This window comes from Pseudoliparis swirei, chromosome 17, assembly GCF_029220125.1.
Source record: "Pseudoliparis swirei isolate HS2019 ecotype Mariana Trench chromosome 17, NWPU_hadal_v1, whole genome shotgun sequence".
NCBI lineage: Eukaryota > Metazoa > Chordata > Actinopteri > Perciformes > Liparidae > Pseudoliparis > Pseudoliparis swirei.
The window spans coordinates 2,556,716-2,581,461 of NC_079404.1; the positions used below are offsets into that span (position 1 = coordinate 2,556,716).

Here is a 24,746-nt window from a genome sequence, read left to right on the forward strand (position 1 = left end):
CAATAAGACTATTAGGCAATAATAAGACTATTAGACAATAATAAGACTATTAGGCAATAATAAGACTGAGGCAATAATAAGACTATTAGTCAATAATAAGACTATTAGGCAATAATAAGACTGAGGCAATAATAAGACTATTAGTCAATAATAAGACTATTAGGCAATAATAAGACTATTAGACAGTAATAAGACAATTAGGCAATAATAAGACTATTAGACAATAATAAGACTATTAGGCAATAATAAGACTATTAGACAGTAATAAGACTATTAGGCAATAATAAGACTATTAGACAATAAGACTATTAGACAATAATAAGACTATTAGGCAATAATAAGACTTTTAGGCAATAATAAGACTATTAGACAGTAATAAGACTATTAGGCAATAATAAGACTATTAGGCAATAATAAGACTATTAGACAATAAGACTATTAGGCAATAATAAGACTATTAGACAGTAATCTAAAGATTCAAAGTGTTTTCTTAGAACAGAAAACATAAATCAGACTATCATATTCAATTTGACTCTTATTTCTTTGTTGTTATTTATTGTTATTACATTTTTTTAAACAACTATTGACTAATATAACTTATTTATTTCTTTTTTATAATTAAAAATCATATTTATAGATTTTTGTGTGTGTACCTAATACAGGCAACACAGATAGGACACACAACAAAGAACACAAACGCTATTAAACGATCATCATTATTAGAGTAAATTAGGGGGCCTCTGTTGCCCCTCCGTGATATCAGGGGCAACATTATATTTCCTCGGGGCAGTTTTGCCGCGGTGTGTTTCCGGCCCCGGCCCCGGACTCGCCGAGTGACCTTTTGCACAATGACATGTAAATGCAGTCTAAATAGCAGGTCTTCCCGGAATAGACGTTAACAATGAAAACCCTCAGTAGATTGGCTCGTAATCATTTTGTAGATAATGTGACCGAATAATTTAAGAACGCTCGAGTGTCCGTTCCCGCTCGGAGAGAGTCGCTCTCGCCAGCCGTGGTTCTGCCGACGCCTCGGCCTCAATCTCCCGTCTTCCAGGGGTTTCCACCCAGGTGAAACCGTCTCCATTCATATGCAAATGAGCCTCAACATTTTTTACTTTCTTCTGCTCCATACTAAACGGGTCAAATGCATTGAATTGCTAATATGACAAATGAATATATGAATAAATCTTTTTCTTTTTTGCAAGTCGTCGTTTCACTCCGCTGGCCGGCTCCTGAGTTTTCCAGATAAGACGGGGCTGCTGGGAGATGACTGTCAGCGTGGTATCTGATTGGGCGCTACACTCTGCACAGCTGCCACAATCATTAGTCCTCAATAAAGAAGATCTAAATATAGTAACGCGATATTCTATCCTCGGCAACAGAGAATCCGGTCTTTAACCGTTCAAAATAAACAGGAGTTCCCGTGTAGAGTCACTGTGCAGTACACAGACTCACTGAGGGGGACTTGAACCGGCACAGAGTTTTAAAGGGTAGTAAATCATCATAATGAAAAAATGCATTGCAGTAAATCTTAACACGGCAATGAAATATTTACGTGACAAATATTCGCCGGTCGGCTGGCTGCCCTGAACACTTTCTGTTTCTGCCTCCGTCAACTCTCTTCGGGCGCGATCAACCGTTGATTTGGGGTTCAAGATATTAAAAAAGAAAAAAAAGAAAGGAAAGAGTACGGCGAATACCAACATCTATTCCGCGAATTGTGTCTCGATGGCGAGCGCCTTCAGTTGAGCAGGAGTCAGTTTGAGTCGTGTTTCTATTTAGAATTATAAAGCTCTTCGTAATTAATTACCGCTAATATGAGGTTCTCGTCGGGAAAACAGGAAGGAAAGCCCGCCTGCTTGATCCGATTGGCTGCCTTGGGCCTCCAGCTTGATCCGATTGGCTGCCTTGGGCCTCCAGCTTGATCCGATTGGCTGCCTTGGGCCTCTAGCTTGACGAGAGGCTCGGTGTCGGCAGTGTTCTGGTTCTCCTTCGTAGTGGAAGTCGTATCGACCGATCACGTTGAAGCCGTAGCTCCTCCCATCAGTGTATGAATGGGTGTGAATGATGTCGTCTCGTGTTAAAGAGCTTTGATTGGTCGGAAGACGAGAAAAGTTCTTTACGAGTCCAGGTCCAAGCGAAAGAGGCGGGATGCATTGGCCGAAAATTAATCTCGGAAACCCGCCGGCTATCGTCTGGGTTTGTATTCTACTTTATATATTATTCAATTCTCACAAATTCCAAATTTGCCTCAGAGTGCTTTACAATCTGAACACATAGTCATCCCTGACCTTTGACCTCACATCGGATCAGGAACAACTCCCAAACAACCCTTCAGGGGGAAACAAATTGTAAATTATGACAAGTATAGGTCCATTTACCATTCTCTCAATTCTCAAGTGGCCAATCGGACGGGAAACAATGAATATGCACGGAAAAAGAAGAATTGTTCCGTGTATATCGGCTCGCTACACCACACTAAATACTGTACACAAGTCCAACAACAAATGGGTTCGCAGATCGGTAACATGAAGATTTGAAACCGGTAAATCGGGGGGGGGGCCTATACGTCCTGTATTTGAACGAATCCGCAGAAGGAATGTAAAGAAAATTAAAGACTGAACCTGAAGGACGTTGTGTAATGAAAACACGCGTATGCATTATTTTTATTCACATCTTAGAAACTGAAGCTGTAAGATTTTAGATTTCCTTCCCCGCCATTCGTCCCTAAGCTGCGACTCGAGGCTTTAAGTAGGTAATCCCCCTCAATGATCCACATGTCGCTTCCCATATTCCATCCGGCCACGAAGTACTGGAGTAGGAAGCAGGGGACTCTCCTCTCCTCGCCGGGCCCTCGTATCTCATGTGGAATGTGTTCCGCACCGGTAATAAAAGATAAACGTCAGAGTTACACGGGCGATGTTGTGGTTTTCCATCCGTCACCGTAGAGAACGTTTCCTCGTGTGTTCTCCATGCACAACGTGGCTGTTCCTCCCTCGCACACCGGCTCCTGATGTGCCGCACGGCGGAGGACTCTTGTGATCGACTCGCTTGTTTTTTTCGGCACGCTCCGTTAAAGAACGATACCACTTTGAGACCCCAGGATTTGCAGGATTTCCAAGAGTTAGCTGGGTCTACCTTGCAGCCCGGTGCAGGTGGGCGTAATGGACCGGGAGCTGCGCATTAATATTATATTGAAGACGTATATTTGTCCCCTCCCCTGGATCATATCTTTGCTATGAAGGGTAATGGGAATTGCGCCGTATCAGCATTTTAACCATTGGATATTAAACGGATGTTTTACTTCCTGCTGTCACCACATGGAAAATACTCATTTCAACCTCGTTTAACACCTACTTTGACATTCTTAAAATCTTCTTTGTTAACGTAAATGAAGAAAGTCCGCTCGTGCAATTGGACATTTTTTGTCTCATCTCATTTTTCAGATTTAAATCCTCTTTTTTAGGATGTGTTGTGTAATGCAGAGGTCATTTTAAACACATCAGACATCAATGTAGCCACGAGCAGGACGACGGGTATTAAACCGTCTGCACGTGGAAGCCGAGCAGAATTTCTCTCACTCTTTTGTATTCGCTCGTCTCTTCTCTTCCAGACTCAAAGAGCAGACGCACGAGGAATTGCCGAGCTTTGAGTGTAAAACATCCGTCTGGCTCCGGCTGGACGAGGAGACCTGTGTGGACAGTTCAACCCAGCTCAGGCCTTCTGTTGGCATCACTGAAATAGCAAGGGGGGGGGGGGTGTTTAGCATTTACTGCTTCACAGGAGGGCCGAGTGCTCCGCTCGGGTCCCTGGGTGACACGTTTGCTTACTTCCACACCAAAAGCGGTGATCATTCTTCACGCGACTAGATTTCATGCAAAGTCGACGCACGGGGGCGAATACAGCGAAAATTTATTGCGTGACGCGAATAATGCGATGCAAAGAATTTCGCCTAATTTTAATATTTCAACTTCGCTAGGTTCCGATAGCCAATCAGCGTTGAGATGCTCCGCCCGGGATCGCTGACGTCGTGCCGTTGGTGAATCTAACCGGCTGCTGGTTCTCGAGGCGCTGAAATTCGGGAGTTTGATATTCTGACGTTTGTGTAATTTCCACAACACAAGTATAAAGCGGAAACGGTGGTTATTTCCACGGTGGATACAGCGGGAATTATAACAAGCCACGGAGATAAGCCACGCCCCCTTTCCGGCGCGAATGAACCACCAATAGTCGGGCGAGTAAAGCGTTGCGAATTTTCTTTTGTTGTGAACGCAGCTTTAAGAAATATGTGAACATCTTGTCTTCATGTGTGTGTTTCACAATGACTATGTTTACACACACACACACACACACACACACGGAGCTAAACCACGGCTGGCGCGTGTTGTAAGTGCGTTGCGATGATGAGTAATGTTGTCTACGGCTGCCTCGGTGATACTTTTACGATGATGAGTAACGTTTCCTGCTGCTTCGCTGATATTTTATATTCAAGCCTTTTCTCAGCAATCATCCCTCTATTGAGGAAAACAGTTATTTTAATATTTATTTTCTTCACATGCTATTCGGTGAAACAGGTTAAGGAATAAAGACCCAACAATATGTTCATCGTTCTGTATTTGAAGCCTCCGTAAATGTGTGTTTTCCCTGCGGCCCACTTAGGCATGTTTTACCGCCGGTCGCTGCTGTCTCTGCTCCACAGTTATGCAAATGAGATGTAACCACCCATGGGAGGCTGCTGAGAAGCCGCATTAACGGACAGAATCGGATTTGTTTCCGACTCCCCGCTTTAATACAAATGTCGTGTGAGTTATTGGTCGCTAAGTTCATTGTCCCGCCAAAAACCTCCGTGTGGCAGTTTGGTCTGAATCCAAACCCACTCTGTCTTTCTTCCTTTTTTTTTTTTTAAATCCATTTCATTTGAACTATAAAGAAAAAGAATCTCGGTCTCAGAGAAGCTGTTCACGCGCGGTGTCACGGGGTCAGAGAGACGGGCTGGACTCCAGGGTTGAGGGAAACGAAAAAAGGTTGAACATAAAAACTCTGGCAGCTACAAAAAAACACAAGGAATCACCGTGAGAACAAAGACTGAGACATCGAGACAAAGACATCGAAACAGACAGGAGACGAGAGAAAGACTGTCAGAATACACACAGGTGTACGACACGAGACAGTCAGGGGGACAGAGGAGGGGCTGAGGGCAGGTGAAGGGAATGAACCAATCAAGACAGAGGAGACAGGAGACAGGAGACAGAGGAGAGAGAGGAGACAGGAGACAGAGAGGAGACACAGAGGAGAGAGAGGAGACACAGAGGAGACAGGAGACAGAGGAGAGAGAGGAGACACAGAGGAGACAGGAGGAGACAGAGAGGAGACAGGAGACAGAGGAGAGAGAGGAGACACAGAGGAGACAGAGAGGAGACAGGAGGAGACAGAGGAGAGAGAGGCGACACAGAGGAGACAGAGAGGAGACAGGAGACAGAGGAGACAGAGAGGAGACAGAGAGGAGAGAGGAGACACAGAGGAGAGAGAGGAGAGAGAGGAGACAGGAGACAGAGGAGAGAGAGGAGACACAGAGGAGACAGAGAGGAGACACAGAGGAGACAGAGGAGAGAGAGGAGACAGGAGGAGACAGGAGACAGAGGAGAGAGAGAGGAGACACAGAGGAGACACAGAGGAGAGAGAGGAGACAGAGGAGAGAGAGGAGACACAGAGGAGACACAGAGGAGACAGGAGGAGACAGGAGACAGAGGAGACAGGAGAGAGAGGAGACACAGAGGAGACACAGAGGAGAGAGAGGAGACACAGAGGAGACAGAGGAGAGAGAGGAGACAGGAGACAGAGGAGAGAGAGGAGACACAGAGGAGACACAGAGGAGACAGGAGGAGACAGAGAGGAGACAGAGAGGAGACAGAAGGAGACAGAGAGGAGACAGGAGACAGAGGAGACAGGAGGAACGTAACAGGGCGTTACACACTGAGATGTTTATCAGAAGATACATTTTTATTAAAGTCTCTGGTGACACAACAACATAAAGAGTGAAGACTTCTGTTCTTCTTCGTCTGGCGTGGATGATTAAACCAACTCGTGATCCGTTTTAATGAGCGCGGTTGCAACAGCGACGTCACTGTGATGACCTCTGACCTCTGACCTCTCCCGTCCTGCTCCTTCTCTTTTACTTCCTGGTAACGCCACACAGAACCTGCGATGAATAATCACCGAGGTGATTTTGTGAATGACGAGCGCATTTGAACGCATCGTGTGCACGAGGGCTCGAAGCTCAACAATCAACACGTGAAATCTGCCACGTGCTATTTTTAAAAACATGAATTTGCACATGCAGCGCCGCGATTAGCACCGCGTCGTTATTTCTATCGACTTCGCTTGAAGATTTTGAACCCAAACTGCCTTAAATACACGTTGATCTATTTATTTATATGCTCATTTGTCTCTTTTACCCCCTTCTGTCGCCCCCTGCAGGTATGCATTGTGCAAAAGAGGGACACCGAGAAGATGTACGCCATGAAGTACATGAACAAGCAGCAGTGCATCGAGAGAGATGAGGTCCGAAACGTCTTTAGAGAGCTTGAGATCCTACAGGAAATTGAACATGTTTTTTTAGTAAATCTCTGGTGACTATCCTACGTTTTTACACTTTCTATGTGTTCTGTGCTGCCTGCTGTGTGTGTCTGTGCAGTTTGTTGATTTATTGTGTGTATATAACACAAGTGCATGCACGCTCTAAAATCTGCATGTGTAACTTTGTAGAGAAACACCTCCAGATTCATCGATTCAGGGACATTTTCCCCCCAGAAACCGACAGCTGCTGAACTCTAAGAAACAATTGACACAGCGGAGATATTTCGGGATATTAATTTTGGGCCGGCGAAGCCCACATTTGATAATTGCTGTGGCTCGAAAATTACGTTCCTCTTCCCTTGGGTCTGAAATGTGGGTGAACGGAGGCCGCTTTCATTATTCAACGCTCATCTCCGAGCGGGGACACATTTCCAAATGTAATTGGGGACCTGGCGTTCACGGCGTGTTACACAAAGCACTTTGCCGCTCCTGTAATTGGTGGAATGATATTTGCACGAGTCTGTCTCTGAGCGGTCGCCGGAGGAATATTTTTTTTGTTTTTCTCGCATTTCACGACGAACCGAGACAAAGTCGAGCTCTTTTCGCCCTCGTCCTGTCGCGTAAGGTTTAAGTTTAATCTGCTCAAACAAACCGAGGGCATTTTAATGAGCGTGCAGTAGTATCCTGTGTGTTTTTTTTTTTATAGTTTACTTCCCTGCAGAAGTGTAGCCGCCAACGCCTTCTGTGTTCTAGTTCCCGATGTCGCTCTGCTTTCTCTCTCGTACTCGGCACTATCCAGCACTTAATTAAGAAAATGTCCATTAATTAGAAAGATGCAGCAGATTCTGTATTAATTTACCAGGGACAGTGCACATATATCATTATTTCAGTGTAAATGTGCAAGAGTTTGGGAATAAGTTCCTTTTCCACTCATTGGCAGGTTATTATCAGGGTTCATACGGTCATGGAAAACCTGGAAAAGTCATGGAATTTAATTTTGTTTTATTTCCAGGCCTGGGAAAATCCTTGATATTGATCCGTTATGTCAATATTTATTCTTTTAATCAAACTATTGTCTCATTCATTCGTCATTTAAGCTATACTCGTGTATACGCCGAGATTTCACAAAATATTTGATCATGGAAATGTGGTTTAAAGTCATGGAAAGGTCATAGAAAGGTCACGGACAGCCATTGGTCAACATGTGTATGAACGCTGTATTACAGTTTAGTGGCCTAACATCAATGCAATCACACGGACGTTGTTTCTTGATGGAGACGTTGCTGTTGATTTCAAATAGGCTGTCGGCGGCTCTTCTGGATAGTCGTGTTCGATAGGTGTTATAATTCACAGGATCTTTCCTTTAAGTATCTTCATAAAAGGGACCTGATCAATTGATTGATCATCGGGTGATTGGATCATTTGGTTACTCAAAAGTCTCCTGCTGGATCCTCCTCTTTCCTGTTTCCCTTAAATACATGTTGTTTCATTGACTCTTCAGTTCACCCTTGGCAGACTCCTGAGGGACTCCGTGTAACGGTGACTCTTCAGTTCACCCTTGGCAGACTCCTGAGGGACTCCGTGTAACGGTGACTCTTCAGTTCACCCTTGGCAGACTCCTGAGGGACTCCGTGTAACGGCGACTCTTCTTGCAAGAATAAATGATTTCATAGACGAGTTCTGGTTCTTCGATATTCGTCATTTCAGTTTAAAAAGACTCAATCTTGGACGGGGACAAGATTTGCTGTCACGTCGCCAACAGGCCGTCCTGTCGCACTGCAGCCCGACTGCGTGACAGGAGAGAGACGCGTCAGGCAACACAGCTGTGGGAAAGTGTTTGGAAGCAGCTGTTGCGACGTGAATCTGTCGTTGTCGGGCGCACGGACCCAGAACTGGAGCAGCTGCGTTGATCGACTGGTCCCGCGCTAACGCCACCAGAGAGAGTGACAATGTGCATCTGGACTTAGTTGTGTTCCCCTCTTCATGGTGCAAACCAGAGGAACCAAAAACACAGTGTGAACGGATTCATACGGGACATTCAGCCCAGCTGCTAGAAAAAATCGACACTACCATTTAAAAGTTTGGGGTCACACACACAATTTTGTGTTTTCCATATAAATTCACACTTTTATTTATCAAATAAATTGCAGAATTAATATAAAATATAGTCAAGATATTGACACGGTTATAAATAATGTTTTTTATTGTAAATATTAATGTTGTTCTTGTGGCTCAAAGGAAGGCCAGTTTTATAGCTTCTCTCACCAGCAACTGTTTTCAGCTGCGCTCACATAAAAAGGGGTTTCTACCCCTCTGCTAGTCTTCTAAGGGGATAACACAATGTACCATTAGACCACTGGAGATGGGCCTCTATACACCTCTGTAGAGACTTTATTAAACACCAGAGAATAGTCATTTACCACTTTACCTACGTAGAGAGATGTATTTATGATTCATTTAATGTCATCTTCATTGGAAAAAACAGTGCTTTGAAAAATAAGGACATTTCTGAGTGGCTCCAAACTTTTGAACGGTAGTGTGTGATTGAGTGAAAGTCGTGCCGGAGAGACGGGAACATGGCGAGATAAAAAAGGGAAATGAATTTGTAGCTTGAGTCCACGATAAGTTTGTTAAACTCCAGTTTGACATTCCGTCCGTGCATGACGACACTTGTTATGTGTTCCTCTGGTATGACGCTTCGTTCAGCCGCCGCTTGACACGACATCTCCGCCAGGCGGATAACGAGAACGGGCCGAGAGTGCCGCTTCGTCTCCCCATCGTCTCCCCTTCCCGTATAACAACGAGGTTCCTAATTGGCTCAGCGCGTGGGTATGTTGTTTCACCAATTTCCCGCCGATCAGAGAGTTGCCAGTATCCTCGTCAAACAGATCATTACGATTTCTGGCGCTCTGCAATTTGGCACCGCAGCGTTATTATTAATGGGTGTGCGATCGACCAGCTGGGGTTTCTGGGAACTGCCTGTTCTCAAAAACAAACAACAACATCAACCCAAAAAAAAATGCAGTCATGATGAGAAACGCCAGCTTTGATGGAGCTTCATAGGAGTGTTATTTCATTGATGGAGTGCCAGGAGGCAGCCAAAGAGACACTCGGAGAGAGAGAGTCAGAGAGAGTGAGAAAACCACACCAAACAGCTGTCAGAGGAAGTAACGATTCCTGCAATCACAGAACGAAAGGGAGGGGGCCGGAGGCGGCACGGTGTTTGGCATTGATTTGCAAAGAGATGTGCGGATTAAGGTGTTCTCTATCTCTCAACTACACACAAACTCACACGGTCTGTCCGTGAACAGGGTTCTGAATTCATTCAGACCGCCGGAATTCCTCCGCGCAGCTCCGTCCAAGTCCATTAGGAAGCAACCGTGAGAAAGCCCACGCGGAAATCCCGCCAGCCCGGCTAACGGCTCGCCTTTAAGCCGGGCGGATGTAACGTTTGCATCCCCGCAATGATTGCTGCGACCATTCCCTCGCCGCATACAGGGTTCGTACGGTCATGGAAAACCTGGAAAAGTCATGGAATTTTAAAATGGTCATTTCCAGGCCTGGAAAAGCCATGGAAAAAACGTAAATCGTAAAAGTTTTGGAAAAGTCATGGATTTGTGTTATAATCTCGTGTTCATTTACGCCGAGTTTAAAATAATTAATATGTTTTTTAAAGACAGACGCTCAAAATATAAGCCGGCGTACGTTTTCAATACGCAAAATGTTCTAAATTGTTCATGTTTACACCGAGATTTCAGTTTGGTCATGGAAATTTGGTTTAAAGTCATGAAAAAGTCATGGAAATCCATCGGTCAAATTGTGTATGAACCCTTCATTTGCCTCTGGATGCTCGGTCACCCTGACAGTCATATCCCCCCCACCCAGACGAGGGGTATAACAAACATCTGGGCATAGCAAGAGAATGTCAGCCCCCGGTTCAACGGAGTATCACGCATCATTATAAAAGCAAGCGGTTCGTCTGTGGCGTTGCATCACAACAGATTACTCTCAATCGGCACCACCCGTTCCATCCCCGAGAGGCCACGCACCGCGGCGGTGAATCGTGACCCGACGGACGCCGCCACAGCGGTGTGGGAAACAAACGGGAAGCCGGGGTAGCTGCCGTCGACGAGCCGGAGCTTGAACCGCGGTCCCCTCGGGATCGTCTTAAAGGAATTTCTTAAAGGTTTCAAAAAGCCAAAACGGCGGTGAGTCAGGAGTGGTGTATGGCTTTCCTCTTACTGGCCATCCCTTCATCAGACAGCAGGCGAGCGGCAGTGGTGAGGATGGGGTGGCGTTCAGCCTCCATTAGGAATATTGATTTCAGGCCTGCATGGAACAAGGCCTGAAGAGACTGGAACAAAGTAGCCTCTCCACGGCCTGTCAGCAGTCAGAACGAGCCCCGGTTGGCCTTAAATCACCCTCGTAAAAACACGGGATCATTTCCGAAAGCACAGGAGTCTGTTTCTCTGATGTAGCATTGTGGATCGTGGAATATGACGACTACCAACCATGCCATGGCCCTGCTGAGACTCCGCCCCCTGCTCAGACTCCGCCCACTCCTCTCTACCTCCATCTGCCTGATGGATCGTGGAGGTCTGGATCGTGGAATATGCCGACGACCAACTCTTCATCCACTCTGTCGTATTCATTGCGTTGTTCCTGTGTTTCAAAGGTCAGGGATGTCTATATGTACAGATTGTAAAGCACTCTGAGGCAAATTTGTAATTTGTGAAAATGGGCTATACAAATAAACTTAATTGAATTGAAAATAGCATTGTGCATCCCCGGATTATTTTGCCCTGGTTTTGCAGCCTTGAAGGACTTTCACTGCTACTTTTTTTTGTCGGATGTGTCCTACAAAACACTTTTTCTTAAAGTAGCAGTTCCGATTAAAGTCCTTGTGAAAGCAGGCCAGTGCAGGTGCTGTAAGGCTGCTCCTCACACCGTTGTAGACGTAATCCTCAGAGGAGCACGCCGGTGTCTTATGATTGAGCTGTGTAGCCGATTGCAGCCGGCCCATCTCCATCATCAACTTAATGTAGGCCATCGAAACTTTTTAGCAGACCAACCGGAGCCAACAGAATCACAAGCTCTTGTTTCTCTGTCGTTCCTCTTCCTCTTCCCCCCCTGCTCCTCCTCCTCCTCGGCCTCCCCGCGGTCATTTGTCATGGTGGCCTGATTATTTCAGCCTGTTCTCCTTCCAGCCGGCTAACCTTCCTCTCTTAGTTGACTGTCGCAGCCCAGTCCTGTCCCAGCTTATCCGCATGGCGTCCTCCTGGTTTTGGACAGTAACAGCCCCCCCCCCCCCCCCCACAACATAATACTAATAAAGCATTTATCAGCCTAAGAACCAACTGAGTCCCTCAGGATCTGGTAGAAACAAACAACTGAAAGAATATACACTTTTATTAATCCCCAAGGGGAAATTAGTTCTCTGCATTTAACCCATCCTTAGTTATTAAGGAGCAGTGGGCTGCGGTGAAGCGCCCGGGAAGCAACTGGGGGTTCAGTGCCTTGCTCAAGGACACTTCGACTTGCAACTAATGGGGAGAGCGGGGATCGAACCCACAACCCTGCGGTTGCAGGACGGCCCTCTTAAAAGGGGTATTGGATATTGGACTCACCCTTACTTAAGGCGTCATCTTGCATCTTTTCCTAGAGTGAAACTAATGTGCACTAATGGCAGATAGAGTGACGCATGCTACTTAGTACCAGCTCACTTTAGCGAGCTCAAGATGTCCTCGGTGACCTCCAGCACGCACCGGCGGGTCAGGACCTCCAGGTCTGACGCCGCGGTTCTCTACGAGTTGGGAATAAATCGATGCCCCCAAGCCAGGAAGTTGAAGTATCTCTGGGTTCTTGTTCACGAATGACTTTAAAGTGGAGCAAGAGATGGACGGGCGGCTCAGTGCTGGCGTTGTGGTGGACTTGTGGCTCTTGATTTACCAGTTCGTCTATGTTACCACTCTCACCTATCGTCATGAGAATGATTTTGCAGATACAAGAGGCCAAAATGAGCTTCAGTTGTCGGGCGGCCGGGCTCAGCATTAGAGACACGGTGGGGTGAGCCTTTGCTCATCGGCCTGAGAGAGGCTTAGCTGAGGGGTTCAGGCCTCTGATCGTGACGCCTCTTGGACGCCTCCCTTTAGAGGTTTTCCTGTCACGGGCAATTTATAAGAGGCCCACGGGTAGATTAGAGAGATTATATCTCTCATGTGGCCTCGGGAAGAGCTGTAAAATGTTTCTAGGGAGAGGGACATCTGGAATATTCAACTTTTTACCCCCTGGATAAGCAGAGAATGGATGGATGAAGATCTTCTCACATGTTCTACTTTCAATGGAGATGCAGAGATGCATTCTGCATCCAGCAAAAGTTACGGAAGTAGCCGTAAAGTGATCTCTTCTTGTTCGGGGAATAGATGCCGACTCGGATGATTGCTTCTCTCTTCCTCTGTGTCATCTCCCAATCTATACTAGTGCTTTAAAGTAGAGGATGTCTTTGAATACCAGTAACTGAAAAGAGTTTTCCTTGAGGTGCACGGAGATCTGGAAAGGGAGCGGAAATATCGACTCTTCGTATAAAAAGGAGCCAGTTGAGTGGTTCTGGTATCTGATTAGGATTCTTCCTTAAAAGGTATTCCAGGTATGTCGATTTGGGAGTAGACTCAATGGCAGACCCTGAGGATGCTGGACACATTGGATATCTTATCCGTCCGAGGAAAACCTTTTGGATCGTCCTGTAAGAAGATTTTACGTATAAAAAGTGTTTGAAATGAATGCTTGAAGAAGTTCAAAAAAAGGGAGCTTGAGAAAAACGTCCAGATCCTGTTTACCTCGGCACATCTGGACAGCCGCTACGCAAAGTGGGCGTCACATTTCCGCTTTGGGAAAGTGATCTGACCCCTTTCACTTGACCCCAAGACATGAATTCAATTCAGTTTATTTTTTATCGTCCAATATTATTAATTACAAATTTGCCTCGGAGGGATTTTCCATCTGTACAGATGCCAGAAAACAGTCTGAAGGGTCCTTATGGTTCAAGTGCACTTCAACTCATACAGTACTTGTCACTTTGCTCTCCTTTAATGGTTTAACCAGTATCCATGTCCACTCCCAGACAACTGAAGAGTCCTTTATTTAATTTGTAGGAGTGTCAAACTGCTGGACTTTACTTTGGGGGGCAGGGAATAAAATAGTTTTTGTCCCATCCCTGGTGGGAGTCTTAAAATGTCCAAGGCCTGTCAGCGCCGTGGCTTTCATTGGCCCCAGGTGTCGCCCCATAACTGACATCACCTTGTCACATCCAAAGAAAGGTGAGGGGGGGGGAATTGACATCCGCCGCGGTCTTTCTCTCATGAGCCCATATATTTTCGGCGGTGGATTTGGGAAGAAGACCGTTTTTTCTGAGATAGCAAGTCGAAGCCTCAAGAGGAAACTCATCCGTCAGCCGGGTCCTGTGAATCAGGCTGTGACAGGTGATGGGGAGGAATCCCTGCCGACGGCAACGACGTCCCAGGGCCGGCCGTCTGGCTGAGGCTCCTCTCTTTGAATAGCGAGCCTGAATAGCTCGGTGTTTTAGGAAGAAGAAGAAAGAGCCGACAGTTCCACAAATGATTTTTTTCTTCTTATTTTCTAATGTGGAAGAAACCAAAACAACCCGTGGAAGAGATGGAATGATTCTCTCTCCGCAGCGAAAGCCGGCCCCTATTTCCTTTCAGGAAATTGCACCTGAAGAAGCTCTAATCACAATGTCCCAGAGTGTTCAGGGTCTGAAGACACGGAGGGAACCCGCAGCTATAAAAAGAAGTAATATCGGCACTGCATCGGAGCTTTAATGGGAAAATAAAGAGTTGGCTCGGCAGCGACCACATTAAAAGCGAGTTTGATAGAAGAAAAAATTGACACGGGAGCCTATTCAGTTATTATTCTGCCCATTTTTTTTAGATGATGAATTAGATTATATTACAAAACACAATCTGTTCAGCCGTGTGGCTTAATGTTCCGAGTCTGGGGCGGAACAATTGTGGAGTGTTACAAATCCCCTCGCAGATCACCGAGAGGCTGGGTTTTAATTTGATGCGCATGATTAATAAGTCAGAATGTTTAGCGGACCGCGAGCCACTTCACGCTGAGAAGGAAGGTTCAAGTTTCAATCCGTCAACCGCTTTCTTCTCCTTTCACATATTCACAGACGTGGCGTAACGACGCAGGTTTTTTATTATGTTTGTACCATTGTGTAAGCTCGGAGCCATTCATGCAGAAAGCATCTGAAGCAGACATTACCGTACACAACGAGGCATTATGCGGCCGCTCCCGGGGCGTTTAGGTACGAGACATGAATATATCATGGTTCCCCGTGGTTGCTCGTAGGCATGGCCTTCTTGTTGTTTCCACAAACATGCATGCGTCTCTGCTGATGACCTTTGCACACGTCACACACTTTGTGTACTGCTTGCCGGAGCACACACGCCCCCCCCCCTGTACAATGTGTTTGTGTGCTCAGTCTTTGCACAGCGTGTGTTTCCTTTCCACCCTGGACAGTGAGTGAGCGCTGTGTTCCCCCCCCGCCTTCCTCCCCCAGGTACTCCTTCCAGGATGAGGAGGACATGTTCATGGTGGTGGACCTCCTGCTGGGAGGAGATCTGCGCTACCACCTGCAGCAGAACGTCCAGTTCAGCGAAGACGCCGTGAAGCTCTACCTGTGTGAGATGACGCTGGCGCTCGACTACCTGCAGAACCAGCACATCATCCACAGGTACGCGTTCTTCTTCCATGCTTTTTTTTGTGGATGCATATTAAAAGAAACACATCTTTCCGTTTGACTATTCTGAAACATTTTTGGACACCAGCAAACGGCAAAATGTTCACCGACTAATTGCTAACTCTGTTAATGCCGACAATTCTCCCACATTCAGTGATGTCATAGGCAAAAGTCAATATAAGCTTGTTGGAGTGTTGCAATATACCGGTATTGACAATAAACTTTCAATATTTTTTAATAGAATAATAATTTCATGTTCAGAATACATGATATCGTCAATAATAATCCTGTTGAATTTCGCTTTTGTACAGTTATGGTTGGTGACTCTTTCTTTACCTCCCCGCACAAATAAACAAAGACAAAGCATTATTCATGTAGGTACAAATCTGTAATTGTGTAGGTAAAAATCTGTAATTGTGTAGGTAAAAATCTGTAATTATGTAGGTAAAGATCTGTATTTATGCAGGTAAAAATCTGGAATCGTGGATGTAAAAATCTGGAATTGTGGATGTAAAAATCTGGAATTGTGTAGGTAAAAATCTGGAATTGTAGATGTAAAAATCTGGAATTGTGTAGGTAAAAATCTGGAATTGTGTAGGTAAAAATCTGGAATTGTGTAGGTAAAAATCTGGAGTTGTGGATGTAAAAATCTGGAGTTGTGGATGTAAAAATCTGGAATTATGTAGGTAAAAATCTAATTGTGTAGGTAAAAACATGACATCATGACAGCCCTGGTAGCGTGACATCTTTTAGGCACCCGGTGTTTTACTTTCACTTCCACTGACATAACCAACGTGGGACCAGATGTCTTATTTTCTGGGCTTTTAATAAATCTTCCCAACAGCAGAGAGACAGACGCATTAAACTCACATGACCCAGTTAAAACAGCCCTCGCAGCACTTCTCCAGATGCACCCACAGCGCCGGTGTCGGGGCATTACATCATTATGCTGTTCTTTCATCAAATGTAATAAACCTGTGTTCGGGATCAAAGCGCGGACGGGTTGTTCCGCATCGAAAGAACTCCGGATTGCGTCTCCAGCTTCATATTCCAGAGGCTTCCTGCGTGGTGTTCAGCTTTGTCCTGGGCGATGCGTGAATGTGACGCTTCACTCTGCTCCAGAGAAAACACCGAGCAACAGGTATCTCTCCTTTGTGGAAGGAAACAAGAGGTCACCGTGCCTTTTCTAACTCGCTTTACGTGCAGTATTTAGTTTATGTCCGTAAACACGACTCGAGTCTGTAGATACGCCCACCTTTCATCTCCTCTGGACTCGGCTCCCCTGCGTCACCTTTGACCTCACCGGTTAGGAACACGCCCGCTCAGATGAAACCACATTCCTCTTTCCTACGGCGTCATCAGAAAGGAAAGTAGAAAGGGTTTCATAGTCGTGAGTTTACTCACGCGACTATTTGTGGCTTTTCACATCAGTCGCTTCATTTGCGCCTTAGAGGGGGCGGGACTTATCTCTGTGGCTTTACTCCGTGGAAACAGTTATCATCTCCTTCCTCCAGCATGAAGAACTCACCACTAGTTCTGCTTCATACGTGTTGAGGACGTCACACAAACGTGTGAACATGTAACGCCCTCGTGTTTGGGTTCATAACATTAATATATATATATTTATATATTTATTTATAGATAGATGACATCACCCGTAGGCTCACGGCTCGGTGACCTTCACCTCTACGTCTGACTGTCTCTTCCAGCTCCTCTAGAGCAGCCGTTAGGTTCACCAGGATGACTGTTTGTTATCTTCCATCTAGAAGATAAGAAATGAGCCCTCTGCCTGAAGGCCTTCACTGAGTCTCGCTGTGGCCTGCAGGGTACCGCCTTATCTCGGCTCTCGGGTTTCCCTGTTGTTTTTATATTTCCGTTCCTCTCCATTCATAAAGATTTCCCCCTCATGTTTGTTCCTGTAATTGTAACCATCGATCATCTTCAACCAGGGTGGGACGGGCTGTCCGGGGAAGAGATTTCGAGCCACACACGGCTGAAGAACCGCCGGATCAGAACCTCACGGGGCGGCGGCTCTTCCTTCAAACAGCGGCGTGCGGTCGGCATGCGTGTGTTTGTGTTTTACCCGACTTGCGAGGACACGCCTTCCTTTTGGAGACGAAGTGGGGAGCACAATGTACGCCACCATGTTGTAAATCATTCCATTTTTGAGTGGACACTTGGCTTCAGATTAGGTTTGAATTACGTTAATGTTAAGGTTCGGTTTGGGTTAAGATTAAGGTAAGGGTTAAGATTAGGCTAGGGTTAGTTTAAGTCTCCAGGAAATGAATGGAAGTCACTTTAATGCCCTCAAAGGTCATGAAAATACCACTGTGTGTGTGTGTGTGTGTGTGTGTGACAGCGAAGCATACCTGCACTATGCCTTCAACAATTGTTTATCACACTTTTTACAGACGAAAGGAAGAAATTGAAAAGCATAACTGTGAGAGGGAAACGTTCTCTTTGAAAAGAGGAGATCAATACGTCTGTGGAGCCACGACAAAGCTGGAATGAACCGGTTAGCCGGGGTCTCTTTTACGCCAAGGTGAAGATTTCTTTTTTTTTTAAACACACACCAGCAACTCTAGAACTCAGGAAATAGGACATCACGTCTTCTTTGTCTCGTCCGTTAAACATTCGTAGAAAACTAAAAGTGGAGAAACGAAAACCTTGAAAGTTGTTGCTGGAACTATTTCTCGACTGCAAGCGTTACGCTCGACAACGACGAGACTCCATCGAGACCCTTTGAAGGTCAGCGATGTCTCCTCCTCCGGCAAGAAAGCTGCCTTCACACCAGAAGCGTAGAGAATTTTTCTCGCGAGTAGATCCCGTAAGAAAAGTCAACGTACGGACGCGAGCGGTTGCGATCGACGCACATTTTCACCTCTTTTGCCTCAAGTTGAAATATTTGTATCTTCTAGATGGAAGATAACGAACACAGTCATCCTCACACTGTGGTTGGAGCCTGAACACAACAGCGTGATAGAAACTATGCGAATTATTCAATATCGAATACAGAAAGCGGTGAGAATTTTTCTCTCGAGGAGATCCCGTAAGCAAAGTCAACGTACGGACGCGAGCGGTTGCAATAGACGCACTTTTTCACTAGGTGGCGCAAATTGCGAGGCGCAAATTTTTTCCTTACGTGCCGAAATATTCGTCGACGCCGAGTAGCGAGAACCAATCGGCGACGAGCTGCTCCTCCGTTGGTGAATCTAACGGCTGCTCTAGTGGAGCTGAAAAGACATTCAGACGTAGAGGGGAAGGTCACCGAGCTGTGAGCCTACGGGTGATGTCATGGATAAATATATAAATATATATATATATTAATGTTATGAACCCAAACACGAGGGCGCTACATGTTCACACGTTTGTGGGACGTCCTCAACACGTATGAAGCAGAACTAGTGGTGAGTTCTTCATGCTGGAGGAAGGAGATGATAACTGTTTCCACGGAGTAAAGCCACAGAGATAAGCCCCGCCCCCTCTAAGCCCCGCCCCCTCTCAAGGTGCAAATGAAGCGAATAAGCCACAACTTGTCAAGCGAGTAAACTCACGCGTGTAAAGGTGTGGACGCAGCATCAGTGGATGTCCCAAAAGGATTCATCTAATTACAAGCAAACTAACACACACACACCCACACACACACACATCTGTATTTGATTCGATACCACGTCTCAATATAACAGAGGACTCCTGGTCTAACTTTAGTCCGTCCCAGATTGATCATCTTGTTGACAGTGCCATAGGCTCTCTGAGAATGACACTGGACTCGATAGCCCCTCTGAAGAAGAAGACAGTGAGGAAGAGGAGGTTTGCTCCCTGGTATAACCCTCAGACCCGCAAACTGAAGCAAACGTCACAGCTTGAGCATATGGCGTTCAACTAATCTCGAAGAATCCCGCTTAGTTTGGCGAGATAGTCTTAAAACATATAAGAAGGCCCTCCGTAATGCCAGAGCAGCCTATTACTCATCAATAATAGAAAAAAATAAAAACAACCCCAGGTTTCTCTTCAGCACTGTAGCCAGGCTGACAGAGAGTCACAGCTCTGTGGGCCGAGCATTCCTATAAACCTTAGTGGTAATGACTTTATGAACTTCTTTAATGAAAAGATTTTAACTATTAGGGACAAGATTAATAATCTCTTGCCCATAACCAGTGCCAATCTGTTCTCAAGTGGAATGGCCTTGGAAACCGCTGTATGCCCTGGTGTATATTCGGAGGCATTTTCTCCTACCAACCGTGATGAATTATTTTCAACGGTTTCTACTTGAACACGTCTACCTGTCTCTTGGACCCCATCCCGCGAGGCTGCTTAAAGACGTTTTGCCTTTAATTGGCGGCTCTCTATTAGATATTATCAATGTGTCTCTGCTAACAGGCCACGTACCACACTCCTTCAAGGTGGCTGTTATTAAACCTCTCCTGAAGAAGCCCACTCTGGATCCAGAGGTATTGGCTAACTACAGACCGATCTCTAACCTCCCTTCCTCTCCAAGATCCTTGAGAAAGTGGTCGCAAATCAGTTGTGCGACTTTCTACATCATAATAGTTTATTTGAGAAATTTCAATCAGGATTTAGAAAACACCACAGCACCGAGGCAGCACTGGTGAAAATTACAAATGACCTCTTAATGGCAGCAGATAAAGGACTCCTCTCTGTGCTGGTCTTGTTAGACCTTAGTGCTGCATTCGACACCATTGACCATGACATCCTGTTACAGAGACTGGAGCAGTCGATTGGCATTTCAGGCACGGCACTAATTTGGTTTAAATCCTATTTATCAGATCGATCTCAGTTTGTATTTGTAAGCGATGGCCTCGATAACCACCAACGTTAATCACGGAGTTCCACAAGGTTCTGTGCTTGGACCAATTTTATTTACCTTATACATGCTTCCTTTGGGCAATATTATCAGGAAACACTCCATAAACTTTCATTGTTATGCAGATGACACTCAACTATATTTATCGATAAAACCAGAGGAGAGCAACCAACTCTGTAAAATTCAAGCATGTCTTAAAGACATAAAAACATGGATGACCTGCAACTTCTTGATGTTAAACTCAGACAAAACCGAAGTAATTTTAATCGGCCCTGAGCACCTCAGAGATCAATTATCTGGTGATGTGGATTCTGTAGACGGCATTGCCCTGGCATCCAACACCACTGTAAAGAATCTTGGCGTTATCTTTGATCGGATCTTGCCCTTTAACTCCCACGTAAAGCAAATCTCAAGGACTGCATTCTTTCATCTACGTAATATTTCAAAATCAGGCACATCTTGTCTCAAAAGATGCAGAAAAATTGGTTCAGCGTTCGTTACTTGAGACTGGATTACTGCAACTCCTTATTAGCAGGCTGCTCTAATAAATCTCTTAGGTCCCTCCAGTTGATCCAGAATGCTGCAGCTCGTGTTCTCACTAAAACTAAGAAAGAGATCACATCACTCCTGCACTAGCTGCTCTGCACTGGCTCCCAGTAAAATCAAGAATCACTTTTAAAATTCTTCTCTTAACCTACAAAGCCTTGATTGGTGATGCTCCATCATATCTTAAGGAGCTTGTCGTACCATATTGCCCCAGTAGAGCTCGCTCACTAAATGCGGGACTACTTGTAGTTCCTAGAGTCTTAAAAAGTAGAATGGGAGCCAGAGCCTTTGGTTATCAAGCTCCTCTTTTATGGAACCAGCTTCCAATTTCAGTCCGGGAGGCAGACACAGTCACCTCGTTTAAGAGTAGACTTAAGACCTTCCTCTTTGACAGAGCTTATAGTTAGGGCTGAATCAGGTTTGCCCTGGTCCAGCCCCTTGATATGCTGCTATAGGCTTATAGCTGCGGGGACGTTTAGGATGCACTGAGTACCTATCTCCTCTTTTTCTCTCCTTAAGGATGAATTTTCATCTCTCAATCACACGTTACTAACTCTGCTTTCTCCCGGAAGTCCTTTTGACTTTCGTCTCATGGGGTCATCGGACCCTATGAGACGGCATAGATCCTATCTGCCTGATGGATCGTCTGGGTCGTAAATTCCTGCTCATGACTACGCCACTGTCCTGTTGAGACTCCGCCCCTCCTCCTCCCCACCGCCATCTGCCTGATGGATCGTGGAGGTCTCCATCGTGGAATATGCCTACTATGAACTATTCATACACTCTGTCATATTCATTGAATGTATTTTAACTCTAAATCTGTCCTTCTGTACACATTACATCTATTGCATCTGTCCATCCTAGGAGAGGGATCCTCCTCTGTTGCTCTCCTCCAGGTTTCTTCCTTTTTCCCCCTGAAGGGTTATTTGGGAGTTTTTCCTGGTCCGATGTGAGGTTTTGGGGCAGGGATGTCTATGTGTACAGATTGTAAAGCACTCCGAGACAAATTTGTAATTTGTGAAATTGGGCTATACAAATAAACTGAATTGAATTGAATTGAATCATAATAACCATAAAAACATATTTCTATGTGCGCAATTCGTCCGACATAATCAGGACCGCTCTCCTGTATCTATATATACAGATATTAGGTGACAGGTGCTGCTTATCGCCGCGCTTTTTCTATCCCGACGTCGGTCCGCCCTCTCCTCGTCGACGCTCTCGGAGGCGTAATCAATCCCCGGGTATCCGTGGCCGTCCCCCGGCTCTGTAATTTAGTTCCACCCGGTAAGTCTTTTGACAGGAGAATACTATACAATTATTTTGTTGCACCAACTGAAGGAAGAGAGAGGGTCTCCGGTCTCCTAGCAACAGTCAGCTGCCAGCATGCTCGAGGAGGTGAAACTGGTAGAAGAAGGAAAGTAAACGAGAGAGAGGAGAGAGAGGAGAGAGAGAGAGAGAGAGAGAGAGAGAGAGAGAGAGGAGAGAGAGGAGAGAGAGAGAGAGGAGAGAGAGGAGAGAGGAGAGAGAGAGGAGAGAGAGAGAGAGGAGAGAGAGAGAGAGAGAGAGAGAGAGAGAGGAGAGAGGAGAGGAGAGGAGAGAGAGAGAGAGAGGAGAGAGAGGAGAGAGAGGAGAGAGAGGAGAGAGAGGAGAGAGGAGAGAGAGAGGACAGAGAGAGAGAGAGGAGAGAGAGAGAGAGGAGAGAGGACAGAGAGAGAGAGAGGACAGAGAGAGGAGAGAGAGGAGAGAGGACAGAGAGAGAGAGAGAGAGAGAGAGGACAGAGAGGAGAGGAGAGAGAGAGGAGAGAGGACAGAGAGAGAGGAGAGAGGAGAGAGGACAGAGAGAGAGGAGAGAGGAGAGAGGACAGAGAGAGGACAGAGAGAGAGAGAGAGAGGAGAGAGAGAGGAGAGAGGAGAGGAGAGAGAGGAGAGAGGACAGAGAGAGAGAGGAGAGGAGAGAGAGAGAGAGAGAGAGAGAGAGGAGAGAGAGAGGAGAGAGGACAGAGAGAGAGAGAGAGAGAGAGAGAGGAGAGAGGACAGAGAGAGAGAGAGAGGGAGAGATAGCCTCCAGGGGGCGCTCCGCTGGTCTGTGTTTGAAGTGCAGGACATGAAAGTGTTGCGCCAACATGTACGGTAGTTCACACGTGAACCACTAGAGGGTTTGATGGCGCTGTCGCAGTATTTTTGTGATTTATCTGAGAGCGATGGGAACAAATTGGGCCTTTGGCAAACGCCCAGCTGAGTCTGAACTAATGGAGACGATTCAACAGGCGTGTTTCTAGACACTTTTTTCATGCAGTAGTAAAAATATGTCGAGGAAACGCTGCACAATTATTATCATTTGACACAAATATTTTTACATCTGAATAAATCATGAAGTTTGTGACATAGAAGTACACTGACATGAAACCATGAAGGGACTACAACTACACGCAGAACAATCACGGTTATTAAATGGTTCTTTAAAAGGCTTTGTGGTTCTACGAAGATCACCTACTGGAGAACCTTTCTTTTGTTTGAGGCAACTTTATCGGTTCTTTGAAGAACTCTTTAAGGAAATGGTTCTTTAAAGAACCCTGGTTTGAAAGGTTCTTTGTGGAACCAGAAATGGTGCCTTAAAGAACCATGTTTTAAGGTTCTTTGAGACACCTATATATGTTCTTTGAAGAACTCTTTAAGGAAATGGTTCTCTAAAGAACCCTGGTTTGAAAGGTTCTTCGTAGAACCAGAAATGGTTCCTCTATGGCATCACTCTAAAGAACCATGTTCAGTTCCAAACAGCTCCTTAATATTTCTGTGTGTACCTCTTTAAATGTTTATGGACCATTGATGAGACGCTTAACCCAAAATAATACAAGAAACAGACATTTAAAGCCATATTTTCTTGACGTGCCCTCGCAATAGTCTCAGTTTGTTGAGGATATGGCCCCAAAAACTATGTTAACCCCTAAAGTCGACCTCAGCGGGCGTCACGTCGCCACACACTGACGATAACAAACCTTATTGATGACGACCGTTTGCCTGGTTTATGGCGTGAGGCTGTTTTTCTGTATTCATGTTGTTTATGTGGTGAATAATGATTTGTGGGTCTGTCATTGGTTCCTCTAGAGATGTGAAGCCGGACAATATCCTCTTGGATGAGCAAGGTAAGGAGGTGAACACTTTGTGTGTTGTTTAAATAACCTTAATGTAATTAGATCAGGATCTAATCAGGATATATTTATATATATTATGTCCCTAATGCCTTTGCGTTCGTCTCAAACATCTGTTTAGTTCAGGGTCTGATATCTACCTGTAAGTGTTCCGTCTTGTGTCTTTGTGACCATGAACGAGTGGATAGCCAAACCCTTTTAAAAGCTCGCTCCACGGGAACAGTACCGAGGGCGGAGGAGTCAGGAATGTGTGACGAACACAAGACCACAGACATGTCAGATGTCCTTCATTTTGTTTTATTTCTCCTCCATTGAAATGTTTTCTTTTCTCTGTGATCAGAGGAATGTATTGTACGAACATGTTCTTATAATCTACACGACCGGTCAAAAGTTTGGGGTCACAAGGACAATTTGCTGTTTTCCATGAAAACTCTCACTTTTATTTATCAAATTATTTGCAAAATGAATATAAATAGAGTCAAGACATTGAGGAGGTTATAAATAATGATTTTTATTGTAAATATTATTGTAGTTCTTCTTGTGGCTCAAAGGAAGGCCAGTTTTATAGCTTCTCTCACCAGCATAACTGTTTTCAGCTGCGCTCACATCAAAAGGGATAAAGGGTTTATACCCCTCCGCTAGTCTTCCAAGGCGATAACACAATGTACCATCAGAACACTGGAGATGGGCCTCTACACACCTCTGGAGAGACTTCATTAACCACCAGAGAATAGTCATTTACACTTTAACTATGTAGAGAGAGTGTTTATGATTAATTTATCTCTTCATCTAAGTGACCCCAAACTTTTGAGCGGTAGTGTAAACTAAACTCTACAAGTTGTAATAGATTTACTCTTGATGGACTTTGTGGTTGCTTCTCCTC

General features: G+C 45.3%; 1 protein-coding gene across 2 annotated transcripts in view; it reads left to right on the forward strand.

The window, feature by feature from the left end:
* Positions 1-24,746, forward strand: part of LOC130207476 (serine/threonine-protein kinase 32C-like) — a 65,723-nt gene that overhangs the window by 32,366 nt on the left and 8,611 nt on the right. For both annotated transcript variants that reach the window (XM_056436109.1, XM_056436111.1), the window contains exons 3-5: positions 6,478-6,629; positions 15,161-15,334; positions 23,820-23,857. In XM_056436109.1, the coding sequence (XP_056292084.1) occupies positions 6,478-6,629; positions 15,161-15,334; positions 23,820-23,857 (364 nt within the window). The remainder of the gene's footprint in view (positions 1-6,477; positions 6,630-15,160; positions 15,335-23,819; positions 23,858-24,746) is intronic.